General features: G+C 47.9%; 1 protein-coding gene across 1 annotated transcript in view; it reads left to right on the plus strand.

Annotated features, from left to right (window-relative positions):
• Nucleotides 1-279: 279 nt before the first annotated feature.
• The window catches only part of LOC147114535 (matrilin-4-like), a 38,414-nt gene continuing 22,066 nt past the window's right edge, over nucleotides 280-16,627 (plus strand). The window contains exons 1-4 of the mRNA XM_085992274.1: nucleotides 280-467; nucleotides 4,912-5,481; nucleotides 8,766-8,888; nucleotides 10,261-10,383. Coding sequence (XP_085848400.1) covers nucleotides 287-467; nucleotides 4,912-5,481; nucleotides 8,766-8,888; nucleotides 10,261-10,383 — 997 coding nt within the window. The 5' untranslated portion in view covers nucleotides 280-286. The remainder of the gene's footprint in view (nucleotides 468-4,911; nucleotides 5,482-8,765; nucleotides 8,889-10,260; nucleotides 10,384-16,627) is intronic.

A 16,627-nucleotide genomic window follows, 5' to 3' on the forward strand; every position in this document is an offset into this window, starting at 1 on the left:
CTAGGGGGCATAGTCTCAGGATAAGGAGTCGGCCATTTAAGACTGAGATGAGGAGGAATTTCTTCATTCAGAGGGTTGTGAATCTTTGGAATTCTCTGCCCCAGAGGGCTGTGGATGCTCACTCGATGAGTATATTCAAGGCTGAGATCGATAGATTTTTGGGCTCTAGGGGAATCAAGGGATATGGGGATAGTGCGGGAAAGTGGAGTTGAGGTTGATGATCAGCCATGATCTTATTGAATGGCGGAGCAGGCTCGAGGGATCGTATGGCCCACTCCTGCTCCTAATGCTTACGTTGTTACGTTCTTATGTCTCCTCAGATATGAAGATGACACTTCGAAGTATCTTTCTCCTTCTTCTTTTGGAAGTCGTGCTGGTTGAGAATGTTGTGTTGGCCAGACAAACGCAGCATACAAAGCGATCGAGTGCGAGCAAGGGAGACGAAGCCACTGTACAGCAAGACATCGGTAGGTGCTGCGATATGTCTTCAGCATTGGCCTGGAAATCACTGAAATTGATGCGCATGCAAAGGGTCTCAGCGAGGAAGATCTTATTAAATGAACATGTAGGGAAACTCTGAGCGCGTCAAAGGGGAAGCAACAACTTACAGGAAACTCTTTTTCATCCGGCACCGACGGGACCGGCGTGGTGCCGGTTTATCAGAGAGGTATAGCAAAAGGTACAAGAGCTCCGTACACAGCAACAGATCCAGGCTTCCCTGTTGCTTAGCAACAGGTGCAGGAACCCCGACCACAAGATCCAGGCATCCCTGTTGCTTAGCAACAGGTGCAGGAACCCCATTATACAGCCACAGATCCAACGGCCACTAATATGAAGTAAAACTTACCTGAACCTACTCCTGAATTTTGCCGGTTAACAGAGATTTCCGGTTATTTAGGTGCCGGTAAATCGAGGGTTTCCTGTACTTCACTCCCGTGCTCCTGGCGTATAGGAAAAGATCTCATAACATTCACAAGGAGGAAGAAAATCAACGGACGCTGAACAGGAAGGGTAAAAAGAAAGTGAAAAATGTTGGGGGAAGGGCCGAATGCATAATTAAAAAGATGGGTTTTTGAGGAGGTTTTTAAACACAGGGAGGGTGGTGACAACCTGAGGGGATTATAGGTGGAGAGGAGATTTACGACCAAGCCCAGGGGGTCGGGGGAGGGGGCCTCCTATCCCTGACCCCAGGGCTGAGTCACAATCCCAGGGTGGGCTGCGATCCCCGGGGGGGTGGGGGGCGCGGGATCCAATCCTTGACTCCGAAACTGAGTTCGATCCCGGGGGTTGTCGGAACCCGACCCGGGGGATGGGTGGGTGCTGCTGGTGGGGGGTGCTCTGAGGGCCGAGAGGAAGCACTCCTGCTCCTCCCAGCCCACAAGCATTGCTCCCCGAGGCTGAGCCGGCCTCTCTGCCTCCCTGGGATCCCCGGCCGCCTGCTGTAAAACCTGCAAACCAGGTTAAAGAAAGAAAGGAAGAATGGGAGACTTGCATTTCTATAGCGCCTTTCACGACCACTGGACATCTCAAAGTGCTTTACAGCCAATAAAGTACTTTTGAAGTGTAGTCACTGACATGAATCAGTCATTCATGAAAGAAAGACTTATGAAATAATACTGAGTAGCCTGCAGGTGGTGCTGTCCAGGGAGAGTATAAATACTCGGGCACAGGCCCAGCTTGCGCAGGACATTCTTAACAGGAACTAGTGAAGGACACAACTAGACCTCCATGTTGTAAAACAGTTGATTAAAGCTTTGTTCAACGCTTAGACCAAGTGCCTAGTAGTTTTCTTATGTCAGTCACTGCTGTAATGTGGGAAACGCGGCAGCCAATTTGCGCACAGCAAGATCCCACAAAAATCAGAGGCTTCAGGCCTCATTACAACAGTTAAAATGACAACCCGCCTCCTGGCAGCGGGTTGGCTGCCCACAGCCCGTCCGGCCTGAGTAAAAGGTGCAAGTGGGCAGGATTGGAGACGGGTTGGGGGTCGGGATTTGGATTTTTAAAACTTTAAATTCCCACCTTCCACCGCAGCCTCTAACCCACCCGTTTCTTCACGTGAAAATTCCCCCCACCCTCCCCGGATGTGGCGCAGATGTGCAGGGATTGAACATGATGATAAATCAACCGCCGAGGTACAGGGAACCTGCCCCGTTTGGAAAGGTGACGGCAGGGCAGGACTTTGTGAGGGGGAAAGTGAAGGTGCGAGCTAAGCCATTCTGAATGAGCTGTAATTTGTGGAAGGTGGAGATGGAAGGCAGCAGAAGAGCATTAGAGAAAGTCAAGCCTCAAGGTGATAAAGCGGTGGGATAGGGTTGGGGGGATAGCAAAATACTGCAGATGCTGGAAATCCGAAATAACAACAGAAAATGCTGGAAAAAGTCAGCAGGCCAGGCAACATCCGTGGAGAGAAATTAGAGTCGACGTTTCGGGTCGAAACCCTTTTTCAAAACTGGAAAGGAAATAAAATAGATCGAAGGCAGGGCTGCGATAGAACAAAAGAAGTAAAGAGACATTAAGAGGTATTCAAAACCAGACGAGATGGTAATAGGACAGTGGAGACAAAAGACGGCTCGGATTAGGTGTGAAGTGTACTGGCAGGATGTTGGGTGGAGTTGGGTGGGGGGTTGTGGGGGGGGGAAGGCGGAGGGGAAGAGGTATTAGTGGAGTGGAGGCAAGTGTATAAAACAGTCTTGGAGCAGCATGAATGTGTGGAGTGGAACCTTAGCTTGAGGTCCTGCACTTCTGAGAATTCTGACGCTTTCGTCCTTTGACTAGGACTGGGTATCACTTAACGTTTAAAATACTAATGGGTCTCCTGTGGTGCTGGTAACAGTCAGAGGATAAGATGTGTTTAGTGTGAGCTGACTAAGCCCCAACACCAACTGTCTTTCCAATCCCAGTAGAGTTGGGGATTCTCCTCCCCACCTCCCATTCCTCACTGAGTTTTTCTCCCTCTTTTTTTTATTCGTTCCTGGGATGTGGGCGTCGCTGGCAAGGCCAGCATTTATTGCCCATCCCTAATTGCCCTTGAGAAGGTGGTGGTGAGCCGCCTTCTTGAACCGCTGCAGTCCGTGTGGTGAAGGTGCTCCCACAGTGCTGTGAGGGACGGAGTTCCAGGATTTTGACCCAGTGACGATGAAGGATCGGCAATATATTTCCAAGTCAGGATGGTGTGTGACTAAATACTAATAGAAATACAGTAATAATAAATAAAACAACAGTAATAAATAATAATAAATTATACGTTCATGAATCTTATGGCCTGGGGGTAGAAGCTGTTTCAAAACCTGCTGGTACGAGACCGTATGCTTCGGTATCTCTTACCGGACGGGAGCAGGGTGAAGAGGTTGTGGCTGGGGTGGCTCGCGTCTTTAATGATTCTCAGGGCCTTCCCCCGGCACCTCTTGGGGTAGATATCCTGGACAGCGGGTAGCAGGTGCAGAAACAAAGCGTGTTCCTTAACGCATGCATTGGAGGCCGTGGAGATCGACGTGGTAACTCCTAGGATTAATGGGGTGGCGTAGAATGGCCTGATCGGCCATGGGGGGGGGGTGGAGGGGGGGGGACTAGAATCAAAATCCACCTGGTTTCCACTTGGCATGACAGTCAAAATGACAATCGGCGGCGGGGGTGTGTGAGCCTTGACAGTGAGTGTGGGTAGACTACTTGACTTTAGATGGTGTCACTGCTCAATGCATGCCTCAGTGGCACATTTTGCAACAGGAGTCGCTGGATTGCAATTGCCTTTATTAAAATTTGAATTGTCAGATGGCCATATTGTCACAACTTTATTGCTAGGTTATGTTGTTGCCAGAGTTTGTGTTTCATTGCACTTGGAGTGGTGCAGTTCTTCTGCAACAATTAGCATCTCCCAGTTCTCCAACCCACTCAGTATGGCGGTCGTTTTATGCTAAACATCTATTCCCACACTCTCCTGGCCGTCCTCCCACCTTGCACCCTCCATAAACATGAGCTCATCCGAAACTCTGCTGCCCGTGTCCTAACTCGCACCAGTCCCGCTCACCCATCACCCCTTGCACTCGCTGACCTACATTGGCTCCTAGTCTGCTGACACCTCAAATTTAAAATTTTCAACCGCCTGCTTAATTCCCTCCCTTGCCTCGCCCCCCTGCCTGGCTCTGTGAGCTCCTCCAGCCCTACAACCCTCCTAGAACTCTGCGTTCCTCCAACTCTGGCACTTGCGCAACCCTCCCCCACTCACTCCCTTTGCCCCGCCATTGGCGGCCATGCCTTCAGCCCGTCTAGGCAAAAGCAGTAGAATTCCCTCCCTAAGCCTCTCTGCTTCTCTCTCCTTTTTTAAGCCCTTCCTTAAAAGCTCCCACCTTGACCAAGCTCCTACTCCCCCATCCGAATATCTCCTCCTTCGGCCCAGGGTCAATTTTTGTCTGAGTACGCTCCTGTGAAGCACCTTAAGGCATTTTACAACATCCAAGATTCTATATAAATGCAAGTTACTGTAAATAATTTACAGTAATCTCTCATTTAAACGGCACCTAATCAACCGGAATTCTTTAATAACCGGCAAAATAGATAATCTTGTCGAATCCATCCATTTTCCGTTTTTCCGAGTCTGAGTTTCCCGCGGGGGCCGACTGAGTCAGTGGTTTTAATTTTTTTTGCGTTAAAAATTGCCCACCTCTCTGTTATCCGGAATTTTAAATCAACCGGCACCATCCCGGTCCCGTCGGTGCCGGATACAAAAGAGTTTACTGTAATTACAAAGAGGAAAATCCAAAGTCTGCGTAAACATAAAGATACTCAGACACGATGAACCAGCAAGTGGTCTGAACCATTGCTTTTACGTTTCTCTACTGGTGCTTATGATAGAAGTTTTCCCAGTGCATATTATTATTTATTTTTGAAGTAAACAGTTGTGTTTCTTTCCAGAGAAAGAATGCATTGGCAAGGCCTTAGACTTAGTTTTCATCATTGACAGCTCCCGGAGTATTCTTCCCTCTGACTTTGAGAGAGTGAAGGAGTTCATCAATAATATTCTCAAATTCCTGGATGTCGGCCTAGAAAAGACCAGAGTCGGTCTTGTCCTCTACGGAAGCACCGTCGAAACCGTGTTCTCCCTCAAAACGCACAAGAAGGTGGCGGACATGATGAGGTCCGTCGAGGACATGGTGCACCTGGCCACTGGCACCATGACGGGACTGGCCATCGAACACACGAAGGACGTGGCGTTCTTGACACAGGAGGGGGCAAGGCCGCTGGACTGGAATATACCGCGCGTGGCAATTATAGTGACCGATGGGAGACCCCAGGACAAGGTGGCAGAGGTGGCGGCTCAAGCGAGAGACTCCGGTATTTTGATCTTTGCCGTCGGCGTGGGAAGAGTTGACATGAACACTCTCCGGCTGATAGGGAGTGAGCCACATGAAAAGCACGTGTTCTTTGTGCAGAACTTCCGCATGATTCAAACTCTCCTCTCCGAGTTCCAAACCAAAATATGTGGTACGTTTCCCGGGCGTTGTATTGTCATGTTTTAAGCATACTGGGGGAGAAATTCATTGTAGCCCCATTTGGGTTGCTAACTTTTTTTTAAATTCGGTTTTAGGCTCCTGTCAGTCAAAATGTTTACATGACGAGCTGCTTTGACTGTTGGGTCACATATTTATTGTTGTATTTGAGACGTATTTCAGTTTACCTATTTTTTTTTTTAATGACTATATTGAAAATTGAAACAAAATGCAAGGGTTCTAAATAAATTCAAGCACTTCATTGCTCACCTTCAAACATTAATCAGTTTTTGATCGAGTTCGATTCATGATACACCAATGTTGTGATTTAGACCATAACCTCTGCCCCTACCTTTTTTTCCCATTTTTTTTCTCTCTCACATGGCAGCTGTCGATCATTCTGCCAGTGCCATCTCCAGCTTTTTCCAGTTCTGATGAAGGGTCATCGACCTGAAACGTTAACTCTGTTTCTCTCTCCACAGATGCTGCCTGACCTGCTGAGTATTTCCAGCATTTTCTGTTTTTATTTCAGATTTCCAACATCCGCTGTATTTTGCTTTTGCAGTAATGTTGTGATTTACTTAAGTCCAGTATTTTGAAAGGCTTGTAACACTCACAAGAAAGTAAATGATCTGTCTAAAAATACACAGAAATATCTCAGTTCACCCCATTGATGAAGAAGTTAATCATAGTAAATAGTCATTGTACAAGTCGTGCATGGTATCCACAACTCCTGGTACACATTTCTCAAATGGAACCCATTTTATGTTTCCAAATTCTGCTGTAGAATTCTGTAACACAAACAAAAGATGGGTGAGTACGCGCTGGGTACTCACGCATAGGCCCGACGAAAGTGCCGGTTTCGTGCATGCACTGCGCATGCGTGGGAAACCGGAACTTCCGTTCCCTTAAAGGAAGGGGTTCACAGGTCGAACGCGTGCGCCGGAGAGGCAGCGCGTACGCCTGGAACTTCCGTTTTTTTTACAGGTTTCTCCGGGAGGGTAAGTCTCCAGGAGCTACGCTTTTAAAAAGCAGTCACAAGGCCTGCTTTTAACAAGGTAAGTGGTGAATTAAGTAAAATTAAAACATCTTTTCCACAGGTTTATTATTTTTAAATACTTTAAAGAAAGGAAAGTTTATTTTTAGCCCCGTTAAAAACTATAATTAATTTTTTCAAAAATTTAAATTATTGTTTAAAGTCGTTATTTTATGTAATTTATAGTTATTTTTAAAATGTGATGTTTTTAAAAAATGTATTTGAAGTTTTAGTTATGTTTTGGGGCCGAACTCTATTCATAGATTTGACAGGTCTTCCTGTCAAATCTATGAATACAGATTCCCTGCTACCATTGGCTCTCCGTGGCCCACGTGATCCCAGCGGACGCATCGAACTAACTGCGCCCCTGGGATATGCAAGCACTGCGCGCCGGCAGTTGGAGCAGGCCCAGGATCGGAATTCCACGGGGGCCCACAGCAACAACGGCCGGCGCGCTAGGTAGGTGCAGGTCGGGGGCTTGCACCCGCGGGAAGCCCCCGACCTCGCTAATTTCTGGCCCATTAACTTATTTTCCATATTTACAGATTAAATACAATAATTAAATACAAAAATTAAATAAATACAAATACGCTCCAGGCTCTGCAAGGGGGAAACCTTACCTGGTCCTCGACGGCAGTGGCGATCCGGCCCGATCGGCCCGATGCACTGCAGCAGAGAGCTGGGCTGATCGAGCGCTAGCGAAGACAAATTAGGAAAAAAAAACAGAAAACGAGCATTTGAGATTTTTTTCCACTTACCTCGGCCGCCTGGCCTTTAAGTCTCACCCCTGAAGCACCCGGCCTCTCGATCAATGCCTCCTGCAGCTGCCGGTGTTTTCGCTCGGCAATGCTGTGGGGGGGCAGAACCGAAGTTCAGGTTCCGCGGCGATGCGCAGGGCGATGACGTCACAATCTCTGGGCGAAGGAGGTCGGGGACGCAACGCCATACCGCTGCCGCAAACCTCCCGCCGGATTTAGCGGGAGTCGATCTTCTTGCTGCGCCCAGGCGGTAAGTGCTCAGCGCCCCGTTACCACGCCCCCGGTGGCGATAACGGGAGGCGCTATGGTGCCCAATTTCTAGCCCACTGTTTAAAAGTAAGCCAAGTCACAGAAAGTAGTTGGATCAGTTGGTAGCACCCTCTCCTGTAAAGTATCCCGAAGGTTGTGGGTTCAAGTCCCACTCTAGAGACTTGAGCACAAAATCTAGGCTGATGCTCCAGTGCAGTGCTGAGGGAGTGCTGCACTGTCGGAGGTGACGTCTTTTGGATGAGACGTTAAACCAAGGCCCCGTCTGACCTCGCATGTGGATATAAAAGATCCCACGGCACTATTTCAAAGAAGAGCAGGGGAGTTATCCCTGATCTCTTGGCCAATATTTATCCCTCAATCAACATCACTAAACAGATGATCTGGTCATTATCACATTGTGATCTTGTTGTGTGCAAATTGGCTGCCGCGTTTCCTACATTACAACAGTGACAACACTTCAAAAAGTATTTCATTGGCTGTAAAGCACTTCGGGACGCCCTGAGGTCGTGAAAGGTGCTTTATAAATGCAAGTCTTTCTTTAAATTAGATTTGAGAAATGATTATGTAAAGGTCCAACTCTGCAACGAGCAGTTAGGAATGAGTAAGCCTTTTTAAGTTTGCAGGCCCAGTTCAATTTGGCTTTCAATACAATACAAATACATCAAACTCACGACCATTCAATTCTAGCCAATCAGTACCTCTTAGCCCGAAACTATAGTCATTACCATGAACTTATTGAGCCCTCTTACCTTCAGTATAAGTTGCTATGGCTAACCCCAGAGTCCACTTAACATTGGTTTAATACAATTTAGGTACATTCATTACTAAGAACAACGTTTCTTAATCAAAAAATACATGTAATGCACAGGTTTAATTATGCAGGATGTTTCATAGATTCATACAGCTCAGAAGGAGGCCGTTCGGCCCATCGTGCCTGTGCCGGCTCTTTGAAAGAGCTCTCCAATTAGTCCCACTCCCCCTGCTCTTTCCCCACAGTCCTGCACAATTTTTCTTTTTAAGTATTTATCCAATTCTCCTTTTGAAAGTTACTATTGAATCTGCTTCCACCGCCCTTTCAGACAGCGTGTTCCAGATCGTAAGAACTCGCTGCGTGAAAAATAAACTCATCGTCTCCACCCTCTGGTTCTTTTTGTCACGTGTGTTTATCTTAAGCATTGTACTGATGGTAAACCATTCTCTTTTTACTGTTTATAGTTACAGACCTTTGTGGAGTGAATGACCACGGATGTGAGCAGATCTGTATTAACAAGCCAGGATCTTACATTTGTAAATGTAAAGAAGGATTCATCCTAAATGCTGATCAGAAAACTTGCAGAAGTAAGGCGGGTTGATGTTTCAATTTAAATCTCTTTGATGGTTTGAGTAGAAACTACGTTGGCGCCACTTGAAGTTCTCGTGTATCCTCGTGAATGTTCGAGAAGGTTAAGAGCAGATCTGAAAATGTTTTGAGGGGATAGCTTAGTGTGCGCAACACCTGTGGTGAGCTGGGACTAGAAATTCTCCGCCCGCACACAAACGAGCTGACCTTGCATTATAATGAGGGGTTTGGATCGAGCAGATAGGGAGAAGCTGAGCTTCCGGTTCCATGTCGACTCCATCGCCTCGACCACCTACATCCACCTCCGTAACATCACCCGTCTCCGCCCGCCTCAGCTCATCTGCTGCTGAAACCCTCATCCATGCCTTTGTTACCTCTAGAAACATAGAAACATAGGAGCTGGAGTTGGCCATTCGGCCCTTCGAGCCTGCTCCGCCATTCAATATGATCATGGCTGATCCTCTATCTCAATACCATATTCCCACTCTCTCCCCATACCCCTTGATGCCTTTTATGTCTAGAAATCTATCTACAGTATCTCCTTCTTAAATATATTCAGTGACTTGGCCACCACAGCCTTCTGTGGTAGAGAATTCCACAGGTTCACCACCCTCTGAGTGAAGAAATTTCTCCTCATCTCAGTCCTAAAGGTCCTACCCCGTATCCCGAGACTGCAACCCCTCGTTCTAGAGCCCCCAGCCCGGGGAAACATCCTCCCTGCATCCAGTCTGTCCAGCCCCATCAGAATTTTATACGTTTCAATGAGATCCCCTCTCATTCTTCTAAACTCTGGTGAATACAGGCCTAGTCGACCCACTCGACTGTTCCAATGCACTCCTGGCTGGCCTCCCACCTTGCGCCATCCGTAAACTTGAGCTCATCCAAAACTCTCGTGCCCGTGACCTGACTCGCAGCAAGTCCCGTTCACCCATCACCCCCTGTGCTCGCTGACCTACAGCGGCTCCCAGTCCGGCAACGCCTCGATTTTAAAATTCTCATCCTTGTTTTCAAATCGTTCCATGACCTCGTCCCCCTCCCTATCTCTGTAACCTCCTCCACCCCTACAACCCTCCAAGATCTCCGCGCTCCTCCAATTCTAACCACTTGCTCACCCCCGATTTCCATCGCTCCACCATTGGCAGCCGTGCCTTCAGCTGCCTGGGCCCCTAAGCTCTGGAATTCCCTCCCTGAACCTCTCCGCCTCGCTCTCCTCCTTTAAGGTGTTCCTTAAAATTTTTGGTCATCTGTCCTAATATCTCCTTATGTGGCTCGGTGTCAAATTTTGATTGATAATCGCTCCTGTGAAGCACCTTGGGCTGTTTTACTACAATTAAGGCGCTATATAAATGCAAGTTGTGTTGTTGTTGACAGAGATTGACCACTGCACTCTTGGAAACCATGGCTGTGAGCACGAATGTGTCAACACGGCAACCTCCTATATCTGCCGATGTCATACAGGATACACACTGAATCCAGACAAGAAGACTTGTCGACGTAAGTGTCCGTCCGGGCGTTTACCTTTTGCTAAAAATTTAACTTGTTCCATCTGTATTTTTTTTCTCGGTGCTGTAGGATTCCCATGCCTTTACATGGTGAGCTGTACCGGACATCTATTTTGTCTCTCACTTTTCTTCTGAGAATGAATCTGGAACTCTCGTCTCCCAAAAGCTGTTGAGGCTAGGTCAAGTGATAGAATTTTTGTTGAGGCAAGGGTTACGGAACGAAGGCGGGTAAATGGAGTTGAGATACAGATCAGCCGTGATCTGGTTATAGTGTCAGCCGTGGCTCAGTGGGCAGCACCCGCGCCTTAGAGTCAGAAGGTTGCGGGCTCAAGAGAATTGCGCACAAAAATCTAGGCTGACACTCCAGTGCAGTACTGAGGGAGTGCTGCACTGTCGGAGGTGCCGTCTTTTGGATGAAACTTTAAACCGAGGCCCCGTCAGGTGGACGTAAAAGATCCCACGGCCACTATTTTGAAGAAGAGATGGAGAGTTCTCCCCGGTGTCCTGGGCCAATATTTATCCCTCAATCAACATCACTAAAACAGATTATCTGGCCATGATCACATTGCTGTTTGTGGGAGCTTGCTGTGCGTAAATTGGCTGCCGCGTTTCCTACATTACAACAGTGACCACACTTCAAAAAGTACTTCATTAGCTGTAAAGCGCTTTGGGACGTCCAGCGCTTGTGAAAGGCACTATATAAATGCAAGTCTTTCTTTCTTTCATTGAATGGCGGAACAGGCTCAAGGGGCTGAACGGCCTCCTCCTGTTCCTGTGACGTGTGTGAAAAATGTTGTTACTGATGTAACCATTTCTGAAATAACTGAACTTCAGGCTGCAGGGCAGTGGTTTCTTCAAGCGCATCGGCACTGGGCTGAGTTGTTTCGGTTCTTAGCTCAGGCCCTCGGTAGTGTGGAGCACTGCATAATGGAGGTAGCTGTCCCTCACTTTACCACAAGTGCACTTCCTAGTCGCAAAGCGGCAGTGACTGCTGTCATCACCTGGAATGGTCTAAGTGAACAAGCCAATGCAGCGATGAGAGGCTCTATGAAACGTTAATGAAGAGGGGCAATGAAGAAATCAAAGCTGACAGATCGTGAGGTTAACAACACAGTTCAAACTCCAGATTGATAGTCAGCACAGATATAGGACCATAGGAACAGGAGGAGGCCATTCAGCCCCTCGAGCCTGTCCCACCATTCCATGAGATCGGGGCTGATCTGTATCTGTGATTTTTTTTTAAATAGAGATTTTCTCATCATGTGGGTGACGCTGATAAGGCCACATTTATTGTCCATCCCTAGTTGCCCTGAGAAGGTGGTGGTGGACCTTCTCCTTGAGCTGCTGCAGTCCTTGTGGTGATGATGCTTCCCCCAATGCTGTTAGGTAGGGAATTCCAGGATATTGGCCCAGCAACATTGAAAGAACGATGATATATGTCCAAGTCAGGATGGCGTGGGACCTGGTGGGGAACTTTCAGGTGATAGTGTTCCCATTATATTGCTGCTCTTGTCCTTACATAGTATTTACATCACAGAAACAGGCCATTCGGCCCAATGGTCCGTGCTGGTATTTATGCTCCACACAAGCCTCCTCCCACCCTACTTCATCTCACCCTCTAGGCATATCCTTCTATTCCATTCTTCCTCATGTGTTTATCCAGCTTCCCCTTAAATGTATCTCTGCTATTCGCTTCAACCACTCCCTGCGGTAGCGAGTTCCACATTCTCACCACTCTCTGGGTAACGAAGTTTCTCCTGAAATCCCTATTGGATTTATTACTGACTGTCTTATATTTGTGGCCCCTAGTTCTGGTCTCCCCTGCAAGGGGAAACATCTTCTCTGCATCCTTTCTTGGTGGTAGAGATCACATGGGAGGAAGGTACCATCAAAATAACCCTGGGGAATTGCTGTAGATTTTTTTAATTTGTTTTTATGGGATGTGGGCATCGCTGGCAAGGCCAGCATTTATTGCCCATCCCTAATTGTCCTTGAGAAAGTGGTGGTGAGCCGCCTTCTTGAACCGCTGCAGTCCATGTGGTGAAGGTGCTCCCACAGTGCTGTTAGGGAGGGAGTTCCAGGACTTTGACCCAGCGACGATGAAGGATCGGCGATATACTTCTAAGCCAGGATGATGTGTGACTTGAAGGGGAACTTGGAGGTGGTGGTGTTCCCATGCGCCTGCTGCCCTTGTCCTTCTAGGTGGTAGAGGTCGCAGGCTTGGGAGGTGCTGCCGAAGAAGCCTTGGCGAGTTGCTGCAGTGCATCTTGTAGATGGTACACACTGCAGCCACGGTACGCCGGTGGTGGAGGGAGTGAATGTTTAAAGTGGTAGATGGGGTGCCAATCAAGCGGGCTGCTTTTTCCTGGATGGTGTCGAGCTTCTTGAGTGTTGTTGGAGCTGCATTAATCCAGGCAAGTGGAGAGTATTCCATCACACTCCTTACTTGTGCCTTGTAGATGGTGGAAAGGCTTTGGGGAGTCAGGAGGTGAGACACTCGCCGCAGAATACCCAGCCTCTGACCTGCTCTTGTTGCCACAGTATTTAAGTGGCTGGTCCAGTTAAGTTTCTGGTCAATGGTGACCCCCAGGATGAATTAGTTCTGAGCTCCATCACTACAGTAAAGTGGTGAGGTGCAGATCCAGAGTAAGAGAGAGAAAAAAATACAGTGCTATTGGTGCAGACACATCGCAGAGTCAGGCAGATAAAACAAAAAGATCAAAGATGTGAAAAAAAGGAGAGAAAAGAGACTGAGGGGGGAATAGAGAGATAAAAAACACACGGAGAGAAATAGTGGGCTAGGTGGGGGGTGTAGGACAAGTACCTTGTGTCTGTTATTTATTCGTTCATGGGATGTAGACATCGCTGCCACGGCCGGCATTTATTGCCCATCCCTAATTGCCGCAGAATACCCAGCCTCTGACCTGCTCTTGTAGCCACAGTATTTATGTGGCTGGTCCAGTTCAGTTTCTGGTCAATGGTGACCCCCAGGATGTTGATGGTGGGGGATTCAGTGATGGTGATGCTGCAGCCACGGTGCACCGATGATGGATGGATATTGAGCTCAGTGGCAAGGGCACTGATCAAGCGAACTGCTCCGGTCTGGATGGTGTTGAGCTATGACTGTTGCTGTGACTGCACCCAGCCAAATGAGTGATGAGCTTTCCATTACCCACCTGGCCTGAGCTTTGTAGATGATGCAGAGACTTTGCTGGGTTAGGAAATGAGCCACTCTTCGCAGAGTACCCAGCCTCTTCCCTGCTCTTGTAGTCAGTGTTGATGAAGCTGCTGGTCAATGTTGACTCTCAAAGATGGTGGGGAGAGACTGGGCAAAGGTGGCGGCATTGAAGGTCAGGGGAGATGGTTGGGCTTTCTCTTGTTTCAGATGTTCATTACCAGACACTTGCGTGGCATGAGGGTAACCTGCCACTTGTCAACCCAATCCTGGGTGTTATTCAGGTCCTGCTGTAGGTTGGCCTGGGCTGATTCCTCAGAAACAGTCAACTGGTCTGACAGTTATGAGCCCTTGAACACAACCTAGGAGACAATTACAAAGCAGAGGCACAGCAATAGGTTGTTTGTCCCGTATCTTTCAAGAGAAAACCCAAAATGAGTCATTGGGGAGAATAGGTTGCCCAATTTTTTTTAAAGAAGTGTTACTTTTATCCCTTGCTCTCTATTCTGTTGGGTAGAATGGGCCTATACTCTCTGGAGTTTAGAAGAATGAGAGGTGATCTCATTGAAACATATAAGATTCGGAGGGGGATTGACAGGGTAGATGCTGAGAGGTTGCTTCCCCCGGTGAGAGAGTCTAGAACTAGGGGGGGCATAGTCTTAGGATAAGGGGTCGGCCATTTCAGACTGAGATGAGGAGGAATTTCTTCACTCAGAGGGTGGTGAATCTTTGGAATTCTCTTCCCCAGAGGGCTGTGGATGCTGAGTCTTTGAGTATATTCAAGGCTGAGATCGAGAGATTTCTGGACTCTAGGTGAATCAAGGGATATGGGGATCGGGTGGGAAAGTGGAGTTGAGGTCGAAGATCAGCCATGATCTTATTGAATGGCGGAGCAGGCTCGAGGGGCCGAATGGCCGACTCCTGCTCCTATTTCTTACGTTCTTATGGTCCCCCTGTTTCATGCACTCGCATCTTTCTCTCCTCCCTTAAGATGCTCCTTAAGACCTACCTCTTTGAACAAGCTTTTAGTCACCTTTTAGTCCTAATGTTTCCTTTTTTGGCTCCATGAAAATGTTTGTCTAATTACTCTCCTGTGAAGGCGCAATATAAATGTAGGTTATTGATTGCCAATTTATGGACAGTTTTGTACTGTGAACCCACATACACTGGGAACAAGGTAGAAAAAAAAACAAGCCTTACATTTGAAAAGTGCTCATTATGTGTGTTACACAACTTACCTGTTGATGTGGAGTCTCTATTGTTACAGGTCAACACAGCTGCCCATTTGCATATATACTAATCCCACAAACAGCAATGAAATAAACAATCATTTTGTTTTGAACATTCTTTGTTCCAGTCCTACTCAGGTCCCCTCCCTCACCTCTTTTTCTGATACATTGATGACTGTATCGGTGCCATTTCCTGCTCTCACCCCGAACTAGAAAATTTCATTCACTTTGCTTCCAATTTCCACCCTTCCCTCACCTTCACATGGTCCATCTCCGACCCTTCCCTTCCCTTCCTCGACTTCTCTGTCTCCATTTCTGGGGATAGGCTATCGACCAACATCCACTATAAGCCCACTGACTCCCACAGCTACCTGGACTACACTTCCTCCCACCCCGCTTCCTGTAAGGACTCTATTCCATTCTCCCAGTTTCTCTGTCTCCGTCGTATCTGTTCTGACGATGCCACCTTCCATATTAGTGCTTCTAATATGTCTTCCATTTTCTTCAACCGAATATCCCCCTCTACCGTGGTCGACATGGCCCTCGACCGTGTCCATTCCATTTCCCCACACTTCTGCTCTCACCCCTTCCCCTCCCTCCCAGAACCATGATAAGGTTCCCCTTGTCCTCACCTTTCACCCCACCAGCCTCCATATTCAACAGATCATCCTCCGTCATTTCTGCCACCTCCAGCGTGATCCCACCACCAAACGCATCATCCCTTTCCCTTTCAGCATTCCAAAGGAACCACTCCCTCCACGACACCCTGGCCCACTCCTCAATCACCCCCAACACCCCTTCCCCTTCCCCCGGCACCTTCCCGTGCAAGTGTAGGAGATGCAACACCTGCCCTTTTACCTCCCCACTTCCCACTGTCCAGGGCCCCAAACACTCCTTCCAGGTGAAACAGCGATTTACTTGTACTTCTTGCAATCTAGTATATTGTATTCGCTGCTCACGATGCGGTCTCCTCTACATTGGGGAGACCAAACGCAGATTGGGTGACCGCTTTGCGGAACACCTCCGTTCAGTCCGTAAGCGTGACCCCGAGCTTCCGGTCACCTGTCACTTTAATTCTCTGCTCCACTCCCACTCTGACCTCACCGTCCTTGGCCTCCTACACTGTTCCAATGAAACTCAACGTAAGCTCGAGGAACAGCACCTCATCTTTCCATTGGGCACTTTACAGCCTTCTGGACTCAACATCGAGTTCAGCAATTTCAGATCATAACCTCGGCCCCTATTTTTTCACATGGCAGCTGTTGATGATTCTACCATTCCCAGTTACACTTCTTCTAGACTCATCTTTTGTTTCAAAACTTGTCCCATTACAATCTCCTTTTGCCTCGCACCATCATCCCTTTTGTCATTTAATCTTCCAGCCTATCACAGACCTTCCCTTCTGTTCTTTCCTCCCCTCCCCCCTTTTCCCTGCACCTACACTTGCTTAAAAACCGGTTACATCTCCAACTTTTTCCAGTTCTGACGAAAGGTCATCGACCTGAAACATTAACTCTGTTTTGCTCTCTATAATTGCTGCCTGACCTGCTGAGTGTCTCCAGCATTTTCTGTTTCTATTTCAGATTTCCAGCATCCGCAGTATTTTGCTTTTGAATCATTCTGTTTTGTTGGTTTTAGTTGAGGGCAGAATGTCAGGACACCGGAGATCTCCCAGCTCTGTCGTGTAGGATCTTTAATGCCGAGCTGAAGAGGCAGGTTGGGCCTCGGCTTAACATCTCAGCCAAATAGCAGCAACTCTGACAAGGCAACACTCCTTGGACCATTGCAGTGGAGTCCTTGAATGCCCAAATCCGTGCACATCTCTCCCGCAA

Source organism: Somniosus microcephalus, chromosome 7, assembly GCF_052327205.1.
Source record: "Somniosus microcephalus isolate GS21.2 chromosome 7, FLI_Smic_1.0, whole genome shotgun sequence".
In the NCBI taxonomy this organism is placed as follows: domain Eukaryota; kingdom Metazoa; phylum Chordata; class Chondrichthyes; order Squaliformes; family Somniosidae; genus Somniosus; species Somniosus microcephalus.